Below are 15,330 nucleotides of genomic sequence, written 5' to 3' on the forward strand. Positions count from 1 at the left end.
ACAAAATGCATCGAGTGGCAGCCGAAGCCCAATCCCGCGTGGAGAAGTACACGACGGGTGACTTCAGCGAAGACCTGGACAACCAGAGCAGCCAAAGTTTCTCACTTCCGGGGGCAAAGACCCACAGAAGGCTTGCAAATATGAGCGCTTTGCCGCACACAACGAAGTTTTTGTCCAAGCATCCAATCTGCACAAATCCCGCAGTAGAAAATGCGCCATCCGAAGATACCGTACCGAGCGCTCCAGAGATTCCGTCCCGCTTGTCAAATGTCGCCGCGTTAGAAGCTATGAAGCAGCAAATTGCGCGCGATATCCAAGAGCAAATAGCCTCCACAAGGTATGCTGTTTAGTAGTGGTCTTGTCTGATGCGAACACTAACCAGCGTGGCTACTCCACATGAACTTCTTGCATTTACAGGGCTGCTCTGCGAGAAATGGAGGTCTGCAGCTCCACCGGAAAAACTTTGGAGGAGGAGGAAGAGGAGTTACGACAACTGCAGAAGCAATTCGCAGCCAGATCTTCAGAGATGGATGCGGCAATGAATGAATCCAGAACTAGACTGCAGGAGCTTCTAACTCCAGCAGCATTTTCGTCCTCTGACGACAATCGTTCAGAAGAGGGGCTCAAAACTAACCAAGAACCAACGATTTTCGACTCCACTGCGTTGGTGAACGAGCTAATAGCTCAAGCAGAGAAGACTTCAACGTACAATGCACACAAACAGTGTCATCAAGGGGACACAATGGCTAGCGAGATGTTTCTCAGGGAGGATCAGCAACATTTGTGCGGCGAGTATGCTGTTCGGGACCACCACCCAGCTCGTGAAGCTCAAAGTAATCTTTACAAGAAGTGGACGGCTGACAGATCGCACAAAATGGCGAAACTTGCGAGCTACCGAGATCAACAGGCAGTGCTTCAAGCCCAGAAGTCAATGCAAACTTTCCAGCAAACGCTAGCAGAAATGCGCCGACAGAGATAAATACTCAGGTAATAGTGGATACCAGACACCAAGTCCGTATTTCGTATCGATTCAAGGCGGAAAGCTGGATGGATGGCCAAGATTTGCATGAACTGAGATGAGCTAACGTACCGAGCTACGATATTTGACTCGGAGACTATTTTCCGTCTTCGGGTATTCGCTTGTTGTGCGTGATATTGAACCAACTGATCAAGAGCGCATTCGAGTCTATCAACAACGCATTGCATTCCCAGATATCGGCGACAATATGGCAGTACGTCAGGTTTGCCGATGCGGGAAGAGCGCAAGTTCAAGTCGTGATCTGAGACCCGACGCTCGAACCATTGTCAAATAATCAGATAGCGAAAGTGTACGCAATTTCGGCCGCAAGGTCCACTCATGACGTCTTCCAACTCCACCTGACCGTCAAGCACTGACAGCGTACGTTGACGTACGGTCGCTAGTTGCGGTTGGGCTACACCACGACGTCTTCCCGAGCCATGGAGATCACGTTTCGCTGCTGAAGCATGGTCACCGCGCAAAGCTCCTCAATGTTCACTTGTCATTTCGACGCCTTACCCCGAACCAGCAAAACCAGCAGCCGACAACCACTTCGGCGACCATGAAGATCTCCGCGTCCATGTTGCTTGGGCTTGGAGCAATTCTCCAACACCTTCCGTTCCCAGGAGTTGTCGGTCAAAGTTCCGACGGCAACAGCAGTTCCAGCTTCAATCCCGACTCGCACATTGAGACACCTACGCTCGCGCCTGAGCTCAACAACACCAACTCTGCGGCAGAAAATGTCGGTAGTACGTCGTCTTCCAACTCGGCAGCTCCGCCGACACCCAACGTCGGTGACGGTGCTTCGTCGTCCGGGTTTCGAGCGCTCGAACCGCCCAGCAACCTCGTCGAGCACACGGACGCCATGATGGGATTCTGTCCGCCCAAGTACCTCGATTCCTCCGTCATCAAGAACCGCGCCATCCCCACCAACAATTGGTGGGGCAACATCATCGCGCACGACTCCAATGCCGCCATCCAGCCCATTTGGTCCAACCCGTACTCGCTGCAGATGGTCGCCGACAAGGCTCCGTTCGGCATGTCCGTCAGTTACCCGTACCGCAGTCGCTTCAGCGGAGGCAGCTCCGGCAACAACGGCGCCGTCAAGTACTACGCGCACGGCATGGTTCGCGAGTTCCTGTTCTCGGCCGAGGAGATCGTGTGGCAGAAGCCGAACTTCCAGGTCGTGGACTGGGCCGACCAGGGCGTGACCGTCAAGTTCGCTGCCAGCTCTTCCAGTGGCAGTATGGTGTCGGACCTGGTCTCCGGAATGGTCTACGCCTCCACCAAGTACTCGGGCCTCACTCCGCGACTTGTGTCGAGCGCGGTGATCTCCAGTGTTAACGGCCAGTCGCTCGGTGGTCAAGTGCGTGGCTCCAAGTTCGAGATCGTCTACAACTCCGGCCAGAAGTGGGTCGTCTACGCGCTGTCGAGTGACGGCCGCAGCGAGAAGGAGATCACGCTGACGGCGGACGGCAACTCCGCTCTCAAGAGCACGGGCGTGTTCGACGGTGTGCTGCGCGTCGCGCTCGTGCTCGACGACTCGTGGCTGAGCACTCTGGACAAGCACAAGTCCTGTATCGTGCAAGCGGCGAATGTTGATCTCCGTGACGACAGCTCGTACTCGTTCAAGTGGAAGACGGTGGGCGATTGCTCCGGCGGTCTCCTGCACTTCGCCATGAAGCACCATGTCGAGACGATTGACAAGAGCAACGGGGTCCGTCAAGTGGACGGCATGGTGGCGTATTCGACAACCCGCGGGGCTTATCAAGCTCTCTTGACGCCAGGCGGCTCAGCCGACCCGGTTTGGGAGATCAAGGAGACCCAGCAAGTTCCCGAGGACTTCTACCCAACGCGCAAGGTCGCATCCAGCGTGGCTCAGCAGCAGCGGATCGCCGACCACCTGCGCGAGGACATCAACGGCGCCTGGTCCATTCCGCTCGACGGCAGCTACTACTTCAACGGCAAGGCTGCGCAGAAGTACGCGTCGCTGTGTCTGATTGCCAACGACGCCGCTGTCGCCGGAGGAGACAAGAGTCTGCTGAGCACGTGCCTGAACAAGTTGCGCGGCGTGATGGCGCCGTTCGTGACCAACGCCTGGACCAACAAGCTCCAGTACGACCAGATCTACGGCGGCATCGTCAGCTCGCAGGGCTTCAAGACCAAGGACCTGAACTCGGACTTCGGCAACACCATGTACAACGACCACCACTTCCACTACGGCTACTGGGTGCACACGGCGGCCATCATGAACCGCCTGGACCCAAGCTGGAGCGACCTGGGCAAGCTCAACGCCATGGTCGACCTGCTGGTGCGCGACGTCGCCAACTCCGACCCGGCCGACAAGTTCTTCGCGCGCTTCCGCTCCTTCGACTGGCTCCGCGGCCACTCGTACTCGCACGGCGTCACGCCGTTCGCCGATGGCAAGGACCAGGAGAGCACGTCCGAGGACGTCAACTTCGCCTTCGCCATGTACATGTACGGCAAGGCCACCAAGAACGCCGCCATGGAGGCCGTGGGCAAGCTCATGACGCGCGTCAACGCGCACGCCATCAAGACGTACTTCCTCATAGAGGACGCGAACCAGGTGCACCCGGCCAACTTCCGCCCCAACAAGGTCACGGGCATCTTCTTCGACAACAAGGTGGACTACGCCACGTGGTTCAGCGCCGAGAAGTACTGCATCCACGGCATCCAGATGCTCCCCGTGTCGGCCGTCACCGAGTTCGTGCGCACCAAGCAGTTCGTCAAGGAGGAGTGGGAGCAGGTGCTGGCCAAGGAGACCATCGTCACGCGCGAGGACACGAGCAACTCGTGGCTGTCGCTGCTGTACATGAACTTCGCCATGGTGGACAAGCAGCGCGCGCTGGGCGTGCTCCAGAAGGCCAAGATGGACGACGGCCTCTCTCGCTCCTGGGCGCTGTACATGGCCGCCAGCTTCGCCGAGTAGAAGGCGCTGTCCACACTGCCATGACGCCTAGACAATGCCTCGTTGCGAACCTCTGCATGCACCATTGGTAGCACGTAGATCACTCAATGGCCCCAATACACTGCGTCTTAACGCTCAACGCGTAGGATCCGCTCATAACATCCTGGCAACATCTACCAGTCTTGATTCTCGCGCCTTACATCTTGAGAACGTGGTCAATCTGCAGGCCTTCGAGCTTTCTGCGTAACCCCGAGGCCGTGTTGAGTGTGTGGACGTAGATAGCTGCTGTCTGCTCTTGCTCGGATGCTGCGGCGTCCTGCTTGCAGTAGGTTATGACGCCCCCTCCACATCCCTCGGCTCCAAACACCACAACTTTGACACGATCCACACACCGAGGACTCTCCAAGTCGTGTACGACGACAGTCGGCAGCTCGCCCTCAGTCGTGGAAAGTGCTTTACGGACGAACTCCCCAGTGTCAGTAGCAGTCACGGGCGCTCCGTCGACCAAAAAGGGCGACTGCTTCTTGTGCTTGATAATGTATCGACCAGGGCAGCTCCGGATCATTTTCCATGGCGCAAACTCCCTACACCCCGTCACCAGCCACGAGTTAGCACGCAATTAGCCCTTCGTACCAGCACTCGAGAGCGCATTACCATAGGCGCTGCAGCAATTCGCCGCCGTCGCCCACGTAGTTCCCATCGCCCACAAACGCTGGCGCTTCGCCGTCCATCGCTGCCCAATCGATCGCACTTATCGATACTCAAGGGGCAGAGACGCCTCAGATCGACGATGCCCAAGTTCCGCGTGGTGCAGTTGGCACAGGAAGCGCTCAAGGTGCAATGCAAAGCGGACGACTTCGAGGAGTGGGGGGCCCCGACGCTAACTCTGGAGCAATACCAGCGCAAAGAGGAATTGCAACGCGCCACTCGGTTTTCCCGCCGCGGTTCCATCTTCTGGGCGCTCGTGGAGGATACCGGAGACTCGGTGGCGGCTCAAACGGTGCTGTACTGCCACTGTGAGAGCCACCGCTTCGATTGCGTGGTGCGTCGCAGCTCTGGAGAAATCGAGCGGGGCTATTCGCACCACATCGGGTCGGTCTTCACTCTGCCCGAACACCGCAAGCGAGGCCTCGCGACTTTGTTCATGAAAGAGGTGGCGAAGCAGCTGGAGCAGCTTCCGGAGGCTCTGGTGTCTGTGCTGTACTCGGACATTGGACCGACGTACTACGACAAGCTCGGGTGGAGGCTGCATCCGTCCAAGATGGCCACGCTGGACGTCGCAAACCCGCGCAACGTCAAGTTTGACGACGGCAGCAATGCCGACCTAATGACGTTGGCTCTGGATGAAGAGCTTGACCAGTTTCTTGCAGTCGACAATGCTAGACAGGTGAAGGAGCTGAGCTCTGAGGGAGGAGAGGCCTTTGTGGTGCTGCCCACGCGTGACTCCATCGAGTGGCAGTTCTGCATCGGCGTTCACTTTGCCCGGGTCCGAGGGCTCGAAGAGCTCCCATCTCGTTGTGGCGTTGCATTAAGCGAAGACGCCTTTGTGGTCTGGTGCCACAACGTGAAGGAGTCGACGTTGTACGTTGTTCGCGCTCGGTTCCCGGAGACTGGTGCGAACGCGGCTCAGACCACACGGTTGTTGCTGCTTGCGGCTTTGGAGGAAGCTCGCAAGTTCCAGCTGAAGAAGGTTGCTATCTGGGACCCATCGCCTGCCTTGCTGGGCGTGGACCTCGACATTGAGTTTGTCGAGCGGGAGGACTCGCTGTCGAGTGCAATGGTGTTTGGCGGTGCGAATTCCGCGACAACTCTTCCCCACTGGTTAAGCAACGAAAAGTATGCCTGGGTTTAAAAGACACGAGTGACGTTGTCACTGTCGGGTCGGGCTAATAGGAAGGGGTTACCATGGTGCATGAAGACGAAAAGGAAATGGAATTGTCGTCATCAATGGTTCATTGCGGTTATACTCGTAGCTGCAGAGTGGGTGTGTTTCTTGAGGCCTCTAGGCGCAGGACTCGCCGTCGGCGTTGGCCATGTCCATGACCCAGTAGTGCTTGTACGTCTTGGTCTTGTCGTACGCGTAGCCAGGGCCGATGAACTTGAGGTCGCTGTACAGGTACGCGCTCGAAGACTTGATCCAAGTAGCTACGACAGCATCTGCGCTGGCCTGGCCGGCAGCGGCGAGCTCGGCGGACTGGGTGGTCTTGATACCCTGCGCGGCGTAGCGCGAGCTCGGAGTTGAGCCGTCCGAGCCCTTGGTGCTGACCTTGTTGTTCTTGGCGTTGTCGGTGGCAAGGACCTGGGCCGCCTTGGCCAGCTTCGTGTTGACGCAAACGGCCTTGAGGCCCTTCTCGGCGCGCTTGGCGTTCACGGCGTTGAGCAGCTTCGTACTGAAGTCAGCGACCTGCAGTTCGCGGGCGACGTGGTCCTCCTGCACGGCAGACTCAGCGTTGGCCATGCCCACGACGGCCACGACGGCAAAGGCGAAAAGTCCCTTGAGATTCATGGTATCGACAGTTCTTGGTTCTTGTCTTTCTCGAAAGAGGTGGTTGGAATTGCGTTGCAATTTGGAAAGTGAGAAGTTGGCGTGGCGGACTGTTCTCAACGCGAGAGAGACTCGCAGCCTCAAAGCCCATGATCACCAGAAAAGGTAGGCAATAATTTGTTCGGATGGGAAGACTCCCTATGTAAGGCCATCGACTTTTCGGCACTAGAAATGTAACACACCGAAAGCAACGTTGAAGCTGAAGCAGGGACAAAGTTTCGTGAGCAAACGACGTCAAATCTGCTGCACATCGTGACTTTAATTCTGGGACCTTGTTGATCCTCAACGTCGTTTCAACTATTCCTACCCAGGCCCACCTAGATAGAAACAGCGATCCTCTCGGGACTGGTACAGTTACCGGCACTCGGACCAGCTAAAATCAACATGTCACGACCTTCAAAAGTATCTCGTTCAACGATGAATGTATTAAACTGTACCGAGCCTCTTAGACGGTATCCAAACATGGAACTCGTGAAGCTCTCTTCACGCACAGCCCTCGCCGTCCGCGTTGGCCATGTCGAGCACCCAGTAGTGCTTGTACAGCTTGGTGCTGTCGTATCTGTAGCCGGGGCCGATGAACTTGAGGTCGCTGTACAGGTACGCGCCGGCGGACTTGATCCACGTGGCCACCACGGCGTCCACCGAGGTCTGGCCCGCGGCAACCAGCTCCGCCGACCTGGCCGTTTTGATGCGCTGCGCGTTGTAGCGCGACGTGGGCGTCGACCCGTCCGAGCCGCGCGTGTTGACGAAGCTGTTTGTGGCCATATCGTCCGCCAGGACCTGCGCCGCCCTCATGAGCTTCTTGTTGATACAGACGGCCTTGAGGCCCTTCTCGGCGCGCTTCGCGTTGATGGCGATGGCCAGCTTCGAGCTAAAGTTGATGACTTGCAGCTCACGCGCCACGGTGTCTGCTTCCTGTACGGCTGCTTCGCCGTTGGCGACGGCCACGAACGTCACAAGTGCAAGCGCGAAGAGGCCCTTGATGTTCATGATGTCAGTTGGTTGGTTGGTTGGTTGGTGGTTGGTGGTTGGTTGGTTGGTTGGTGGTCCTTCGGTATGAGATGGAGAGGTGGATGCAAATGCGCTGCAATTCGGGAAGTGAGCGATGGCGAGAGCGGTGCTGGGAACTCGAGGCTTCGCAACGTGCACGTCGAGCGTGAGAACGCAAAAGCTTTCCAGCTGATACTGGGCGCTCGGTTGATGCGAGGTGGCGGGCCTAGCTCGGCAACAACGGACAGAAACCCCCACACCACGCAGGATTTTTGCGAGCATGGTGGAGTCTGTAGTTGTCCTCGTGCTTGAAGTTGGATAGGAGTGAAGATCGAAACGACCGGTCCGAACAGCAAAAATGTCAGAGGCTGGGGGGTAATAGCGACGACCCGGGTCTGGGATTCGCTGCTCTACCGGCACCGGATCATCCTTGCATGCCCCAACGCAACGGACTCGGCAAATTTCCTGCTCCTGCAACTGTCAATCAAACGGCGTTTGGTCGCGTATGTATCCTGGATGCGGTAAGTCTGTTCAAACTCTAGCGGCTCGTAGGGGAGTGTTCAGCCCAGACAACTGAGCGATTCTTCGTCGTTCGGGGTAGTGAGTGCCTCCTCTTCGAGGTTAAGTGCTGGTTGTTGCTGCGAAAACTATCGTGTCTGAGTCATACCGGCCATGCATGGCTAATATTCTCCAACAACTGAAGAATCGGAGCCCAGGTGGCCAATGGATAATTCATGCGCTCTACCAATCTGAGCTCGACCATCGAGAACGTTACGATGGAAACGGTGCTTGGTTGATCCATACTTTCTCGCATTTACTAGCGCCGCAACCAGCCTGCAACTTCTCAGGCCAGTGGGTTTACGTCGAACTTGTCGCTCGAGCCGTGCCAACTTGCCCATACCATGATATTCTTCAAGCCGCTTTTGGAAATAAATACGGCGTTGTAAATCAAAAACATAGCGTCTCGAGCGGCCGAAGTACCGATTTATCCTTGCACTCGTGCTCAAGCCCAAGCACACGTACTTCTCCCTCTCTGATGCCACTAACCGTCTCGGGCGCATTTCCAAATGAAGCGTCCACCACTAACGATGCCTACCTGTCATGCGAAGGGTCTGTATACGGTTTCCGTTCAAACTTCAATCTTGCCATCTAAGATTGAGCTGACTCAGACTCCGACAGCTTGCAGAAGTCGAGCTATAGAAACTTTATCACTGAAGCCGAGACAATTGCAATTTTCACACGCCCCGAGCCCGTTGCCTTGGGTGTGCAAGGTCGTTGCAGAAGAGCAGACACGGGTCGTCGCTATTACCCCCCAGCCTCTGACATTTTTTGCTGTTCGGACCGGTCGTTTCGATCTTCACTCCTATCCAACTTCAAGCACGAGGACAACTACAGACTCCACCATGCTCGCAAAAATCCTGCGTGGTGTGGGGGTTTCTGTCCGTTGTTGCCGAGCTAGGCCCGCCACCTCGCATCAACCGAGCGCCCAGCATCAGCTGGAAAGCTTTTGCGTTCTCACGCTCGACGTGCACGTTGCGAAGCCTCGAGTTCCCAGCACCGCTCTCGCCATCGCTCACTTCCCGAATTGCAGCGCATTTGCATCCACCTCTCCATCTCATACCGAAGGACCACCAACCAACCAACCAACCACCAACCACCAACCAACCAACCAACCAACTGACATCATGAACATCAAGGGCCTCTTCGCGCTTGCACTTGTGACGTTCGTGGCCGTCGCCAACGGCGAAGCAGCCGTACAGGAAGCAGACGCCGTGGCGCGTGAGCTGCAAGTCATCAACTTTAGCTCGAAGCTGGCCATCGCCATCAACGCGAAGCGCGCCGAGAAGGGCCTCAAGGCCGTCTGTATCAACAAGAAGCTCATGAGGGCGGCGCAGGTCCTGGCGGACGATATGGCCACGAACAGCTTCGTCAACACGCGCGGCTCGGACGGGTCGACGCCCAAGACGCGCTACAACGCGCAGCGCATCAAAACGGCCAGGTCGGCGGAGCTGGTCGCCGCGGGCCAGACCTCGGTGGACGCCGTGGTGGCCACGTGGATCAAGTCCGCCGGCGCGTACCTGTACAGCGACCTCAAGTTCATCGGCCCCGGCTACAGATACGACAGCACCAAGCTGTACAAGCACTACTGGGTGCTCGACATGGCCAACGCGGACGGCGAGGGCTGTGCGTGAAGAGAGTGTCGTCATCTGATCTGCTTGAACGAGCAGGGCTAAGGTCATTGTGCTAGTGACAACTTACCAGCGTTAGGATAAATCACCACTGACGTCGTGGTCATATCAACAAGCGTGTCTACAAGTCTGCGTTACTTCCAGTACTTACTTCCAATTGCGTTTTATTTTTTACGTTTGACCCACCCATTCATATATTATAGCAGTTAGCACCCTCGTATCAATGCGGCCTTGCTCCCCAAACAGATAGCAGCGCCGTGGTTCCTACAGCTTGCCATCAATACTCATCGGAAAGGCTTTCGTACCGGAACGTGCCCTCTCACTGTTCGAACGGATACCGAACGCAGATCTTACGATCCTTCGCGTGACAGGTGGTCAATAGTGTCAGAGCCCACACTGCATCAAGAAGAAGCGAGCGTGGTCGCGTGCAACGGCACAAGTGCCATTGGGGCAGTTGGGCTCGGTACATGCTGATTCAGCAGCAAGGCCCTGATTTCTTTGGTCGTCTGCCGCGCCGAACCGGAACTTCCGGTCTGATTTACAGTACATTTGCGGTGCATTGATCTTGCCTTGAAGTTACCCGCCCCCATACTGAAATTCACTTTGAGTTCACCCGCGCATGATTTGTAGTTGGCTCCTCTGCGTCAATCCGCAGCCGCAAGTGCTGCACGACACCTTCGATGTGCAGCGGAAATTTTCAAGATCTCGCGGCCGAGGGGAAGACAACGCCCAATACCGTTGTACATGCCCACTAATTGTCTTTTGTTTCATCACCACAAGAACAAGTATTAATAGTTAATACAGGTACTCTCTTAAGCTACATGGCGTAACCTCCATTTGGTATTGCTTTTTCTAATGCGTGAAGATCCACGGCATTATCATGCTAATACGAACCTGATTTAGGGAGCTTCTCCACGCACTTCTGCTGGATCATGGGCTTTGCAGGGGAAAAACCATGCCTGAGACTCTCAGTGGGAGGCTCTTGTACATTGGATACTCTCTCACTCTCCAATTTGCTACGCGGCTGCGACAACCTCCTCCAAGGGCAAGAAACTAAGCACTTCACACTATGAACATCAAGAGTCTTTTCGCCTTTGCCGTCGTGGCCCTCGTGGGCATGGCCAACGCTGAGTCTGCCGTGCAGGAGGACCACGTCGCCCGCGAACTGCAGGTCGCCGACTTCAGCAAGCAGCTGCTCAACGCCGTGAACGCCAAGCGCTCGGAGAAGGGTCTGGCTGCTGTCTGCATCAGCACGAAGCTGGCGCAGGCCGCGCAGGTCCTCGCGGCCGACAACGCCAAGAACAACAAGGTCAGCACCAAGGGCTCGGACGGCTCGACCCCGACGACGCGCTACGACGACGCGGGCATCGAGACCGCCCAGTCTGCTGAGCTCGTGGCCGCTGGCCAGAGCACCATCAACGCCATCATGAAGACGTGGGGCTCGAACGCGTACCTGTACAGCGACTTCAAGTTCATCGGCCCTGGCTACGCGTACGACAAGACCAAGACGTACAAGCACTACTGGGTTTTGGACTTCGCCAACGCCGACGCCGAGACCTGCGCCTAGAGAGGGCTGTCTACTGCTAGAAAACAAAACCGAAAGCAGAAGTCGATAATCATGTAGTAAATGCACAACAAACTTACAACTGTAGCAGATACCGTCGTTGCTATGATAGCGTTAGCTTATCTTAACGGTTAGATCACTATTGACCCCACCGAATCAGCGATTGCTGCTCGTAATCCGCGTAGCGTTCGTCGACGACTCGAAAGGTCATGTTACACACGCTTCAAAGATACCTCTTCAGATTTGTCTCGTCACTTGTCAGTCGCAGCGCCACATGAAGTTCTCTGCAGAAGACAGCCAGACCACCATGGATAGACCCGCTACGTTATTATTTTAGGGCGCCTTCTTGTGATCAGCGTAGCACAACCGACCACGCAAGCCGCGTGCTGCGACATGGACCTCCTCTTTGCTGGCTGGGGCTAAAGGAAACGCGCACCATTGCGTTGTGACGCCGGAAACCCGAACACCTTGCGCATGTTCGTCCAGCCTTCATCCATCGACATGAATGCATGAACGTCCCCATCTGCAGTCGGTTCTGGTGATCATGAGCTTTGCTTGCGCGTTTCTCATCTGCAGTAAAGGTTCCTGTTGCTGCACTCGAGCCACCCCGAGAAAATATTTAGGCTCCTGCTCTCTCATTCTCGAAATTGCAGCGCAATACCAAGCTTCCTCTCTCCACTCTAAGCGAAGTACCAGACACCACCATGAAGGGCATGCTCGCACTCGTTCTCGTGGCTCTCGTCGGGTCGGCCAACGCCGTCGAAGTCTCGCGTGAGCTCCAGGTCGCTGACTACAGCACCAAGATGCTCAACGCCGTGAACGCCAAACGCGCCGAGAAGGGCCTGAGCGCGCTCTGTATCAACACCAAGCTGGCGCAGGCTGCCCAGGTCCACGCCGAGGATATGGCCGCCAAGAACTTCATCGGAACGTCGAGCTCGGACGGATCCACCCAGATGGACCGCCTCGAGGCGCAGAACCTGACTGTGACTGCTGCTGCCGAGCTCGTCGGTGCTGGTTACACCTCTGTGGACAGCATGGTTGCGTCTTGGCTCAAGGCCTCGAGCGACTACATCTACGCCGACTACCCGTTCATGGGCCCCGGGTACAAGTACGACAAGACCAAGCAGTACAAGCACTACTGGGTGCTCGACCTCTCGGACGGCGAGGGCGAGACCTGCGCCTAGATCCGCACACCTAACACTGGGAACACAATGAACTTAGTTATCCGAACATTCAATCTGTTGCCACCTAGCGTCTCTCATAGTTGACGAAACGCAACGCTAGTAGGCCCAAAACTCGCAGGATGACGATGATCAGCACGACGACGCCCATGTTGCGCAGCAACTGGTCGTGGCGAGCACCGAACGTGTACTCGACGTAGTCCTTGACGGTCGAGAACGTCAGTGTGACTGGAGCGTCGAGTAGCGCTCGACAGCCGATGTCCGAATCGCCTGGTGCTGGGCAGTCGGCGAACACGAGGGCAGCGAGTGCGCTGAATGAGTACCGCAGCGGGACGATCTGGTAGAGCCACTTGTACCCGGCAGGGATGGAGTTCACGGGTGGATTGAACCCCATGAAGAGGAAGCTGGCAGTGTTGACGACCACTCCGACCACCATAGCCAGCTCTGCCGTCGGGAGTGCGTAGGCCAGCAATTGACCCATGTAGACTTGCAGCAGCACCAGGAGCGCTGTGTTGACCCAGAAGAGCGCGCCGGATGCGATCCCGCCCGTGAAGCCTACCATGGGGTAGAAGACCACGGAGAAGAGCAGTGTGCTTGCAAATACGTACGGTATCTCGACGATTGATCCGGCCATGAAGTACCAGAGCGCACTGTACGTCTGACCGGCGCGCTCTCGATAGAAAGAAGCTCGATCGCCTACCGCGACAGGCAGCACACCGAAGAATGACACGATTCCGTTGAACCCCGTCGCGATAAACAGCATGCCAACACCAGCATTTGCGCCAGCGTACGACCCGTAGTCTGCTTCGAGGAAGGCAACTCCAAAGATCAGCGCTAGTACCAGCGAGATACCAGCACGCGTGATGTTGTAGGACGCCGTTCGCCAGTACGACCTGAAGCTGCGCTGCAGCAAGAAGTCAAGCTGTACGAGTGCTCCTGCAGCACGCTTGCTTGCGAACGTCAGCTCAGCGTGGTTCTCTGAAGGACACGCAACACCGGGCTCTTGCATTGCAGTCTCTAGCTGCCTCTGGAGCTTGCTAGTCTTGAAGATATCCGCAAAGTCCATACCCCCCGAACTCTTACTGCCAGTGTTCACTCCCGCTCCGATGCACTCAAGCATCCACGTGGCTGGATTAGCTTCCGGCTGAAGAGGAGCGACGCCGGGAAGTTGCTCAAAGTACTGCACCAGATCGCGGCAGTTGGGGCCGACATCGCCGAAGTAGACTGTTCGGCCACCTCGCTGCAGCAGCAAGACGCTATCAAAGAGCGCGAAGACCTCAGCTGACGGCTGGTGAATAGTGGTGAGCACGGTTCGACCCGAGCGCGCCACTTTCTGCACGCCTTGCATGATGGCTTTCGCAGCAGCGGCATCCAAACCGCTGGTAGGCTCATCAAGGAATAGGATGCTGGGTTGGGCAGCGAGCTCCACACCGACCGTAAGCCGCTTGAGCTGCTCCATTGACGCCCCGCGAACGATTCGGTCAGCAATGGGGTGGAGGTCGAGCAGATCCAAGCACTCTTGAACCGTGTCCTGCTTGACGCTATCCGGGACCTCTGCTGGTTGGCGAAGGAAAGCACTAAACGTAAGCGCTTCACGAAACGTGGCGCCTTCGCAGTGCACGTCTGTTTGCTCGCAGTAACCAGTGCAGCGACGCATTGCCAAGTCGGTAGCTGCGTGGCCATTAAGTAAAATGCGCCCGCGCACAGACCCTCCTGGCTTGCGGTGTGCGATGACGTCCATCAACGTGGTTTTCCCAGCTCCAGAAGACCCCATGAGCGCAGTCATGAAACCCGGCCGCGCAAACCCCGAGACTCCTTTCAGAATCTGTAGCGTGTCCGCTTGTGTATTATTTCGGCTCGAGGTCTCTTCTTCTTGATTCTCTGCGTCGCTGTCTTGTTCCTCAAGGTTGAGATGGCGTGGCATCGGGACTGAATACCAGATATCCTCAAACGCTAGTGTGACAGGAACAAAGTTGTGTTTGTAGTCTTCACCCCCAATGGAACGCTGGACGGTGATTCCCACCGAGTCCGTCCCTCGTGGGGTCTTGACCAGTCCGTACGAACTGTCGATTGCTCGTTGCGACTTGGGCGTGCACTGAGCGGCTTCAACTTCGGCATCCGCTGATACTCCAGCGTTTCCGTCCTCGGGACCTTCGAAGCGTCGATGCTCGAGAGCCCACACGGCAAGGATCAAGAAAAGGAGATAACAACCTACAACGAAGGCCATACTGAGATCCACGTACTGCTTGTTCGTTGGTACGTCGAACAGCGATAGGTAGTACTCTCCCATGGTGCCTCCGGACAAGGTACAATAGTCGACACCTCCGTAACTGCAGACATCAAACCGTGGCGCTCTGAACTGGTTCACAGCGAGTCCACGGATGCCCCAGGCCACAGGGCTCGCCCAGTACAGCCAAATGAGATAGTCGGGTATTTGATCTTTCGGGATAGCGAAGCCCGAGAACATGACGAAGAAGAGTACAGACAACATAGCCATTGGCATCGCCACATTCATGTTGGGAGTGAGCGCCACCAGCAGGAAGTACCAAGCACCGAAGGCCAGACTGGAGAGAAACACGATCGCCTCATAGCGCACGAAGATCTCAACGTCGGGCACAAACCCGCAGAGCCAGTAGATCAGCGATCCAAACACGAAAGTCTCGAACAGCGCCACGGGTATATGGCTCAGCGTACTAGCAAGCACGAATGAAGACGACCGATACAAGTTGGCTCGACGCTGACGGTAGAAGATCTCGCGGGCCTCGAACAGTGTTGGGATTTGAGCTGCCTGGCCCAGGGATACGAAGAAGATCACTGAAAAGACCACGCCCATGACCACCTGCACGTCGGTAGCCTCAAAGTCGTAGAATGTGCTTGCGTAAAGCAGCCCCATGACCACCGTCATCACCGCTCG

The 15,330-nt window shown here is 56.4% G+C and overlaps 7 protein-coding genes across 7 annotated transcripts; 4 read left to right on the top strand and 3 right to left on the bottom strand.

The window, feature by feature from the left end:
* Nucleotides 1–1,580: 1,580 nt before the first annotated feature.
* Nucleotides 1,581–3,968, top strand: KRP23_7761 (putative endo-1,3(4)-beta-glucanase; the record flags this gene model as incomplete). The annotated part of the gene is made up of 1 exon (XM_067893117.1): nt 1,581–3,968. The coding sequence occupies one exon, from the start codon at nt 1,581–1,583 to the stop codon at nt 3,966–3,968; it is 2,388 nt and encodes a 795-aa protein (XP_067744931.1).
* A 175-nt stretch (nt 3,969–4,143) lies between these two features.
* Nucleotides 4,144–4,678, bottom strand: KRP23_7762 (uncharacterized protein; the record flags this gene model as incomplete). Its single annotated transcript, XM_067893118.1, has 2 exons — nt 4,144–4,531; nt 4,602–4,678. 2 exons carry the CDS (start codon nt 4,676–4,678, stop codon nt 4,144–4,146), a joined length of 465 nt encoding a protein of 154 aa, XP_067744932.1.
* A 59-nt stretch (nt 4,679–4,737) lies between these two features.
* KRP23_7763 (Lysine acetyltransferase) lies at nt 4,738–5,799 on the top strand (the record flags this gene model as incomplete). The annotated part of the gene is made up of 1 exon (XM_067893119.1): nt 4,738–5,799. One exon carries the CDS (start codon nt 4,738–4,740, stop codon nt 5,797–5,799), a length of 1,062 nt encoding a protein of 353 aa, XP_067744933.1.
* A 150-nt stretch (nt 5,800–5,949) lies between these two features.
* Nucleotides 5,950–6,453, bottom strand: KRP23_7764 (uncharacterized protein; the record flags this gene model as incomplete). The annotated part of the gene is made up of 1 exon (XM_067893120.1): nt 5,950–6,453. One exon carries the CDS (start codon nt 6,451–6,453, stop codon nt 5,950–5,952), a length of 504 nt encoding a protein of 167 aa, XP_067744934.1.
* Nucleotides 6,454–9,167: 2,714 nt separating this feature from the next.
* On the top strand, nt 9,168–9,674 carry KRP23_7765 (uncharacterized protein; the record flags this gene model as incomplete). Its single annotated transcript, XM_067893122.1, has 1 exon — nt 9,168–9,674. The coding sequence occupies one exon, from the start codon at nt 9,168–9,170 to the stop codon at nt 9,672–9,674; it is 507 nt and encodes a 168-aa protein (XP_067744935.1).
* Nucleotides 9,675–10,740: 1,066 nt separating this feature from the next.
* On the top strand, nt 10,741–11,238 carry KRP23_7766 (uncharacterized protein; the record flags this gene model as incomplete). The annotated part of the gene is made up of 1 exon (XM_067893123.1): nt 10,741–11,238. The coding sequence occupies one exon, from the start codon at nt 10,741–10,743 to the stop codon at nt 11,236–11,238; it is 498 nt and encodes a 165-aa protein (XP_067744936.1).
* Nucleotides 11,239–12,483: 1,245 nt separating this feature from the next.
* KRP23_7767 (ABC transporter G family member 38) lies at nt 12,484–14,157 on the bottom strand (the record flags this gene model as incomplete). Its single annotated transcript, XM_067893124.1, has 1 exon — nt 12,484–14,157. The coding sequence occupies one exon, from the start codon at nt 14,155–14,157 to the stop codon at nt 12,484–12,486; it is 1,674 nt and encodes a 557-aa protein (XP_067744937.1).
* Nucleotides 14,158–15,330: the final 1,173 nt, after the last annotated feature.

Source organism: Phytophthora ramorum, assembly GCF_020800215.1.
Source record: "Phytophthora ramorum isolate Pr-102 chromosome Unknown Phyram_PR-102_s0006, whole genome shotgun sequence".
NCBI classification, from domain to species: Eukaryota; Oomycota; class Peronosporomycetes; order Peronosporales; family Peronosporaceae; genus Phytophthora; species Phytophthora ramorum.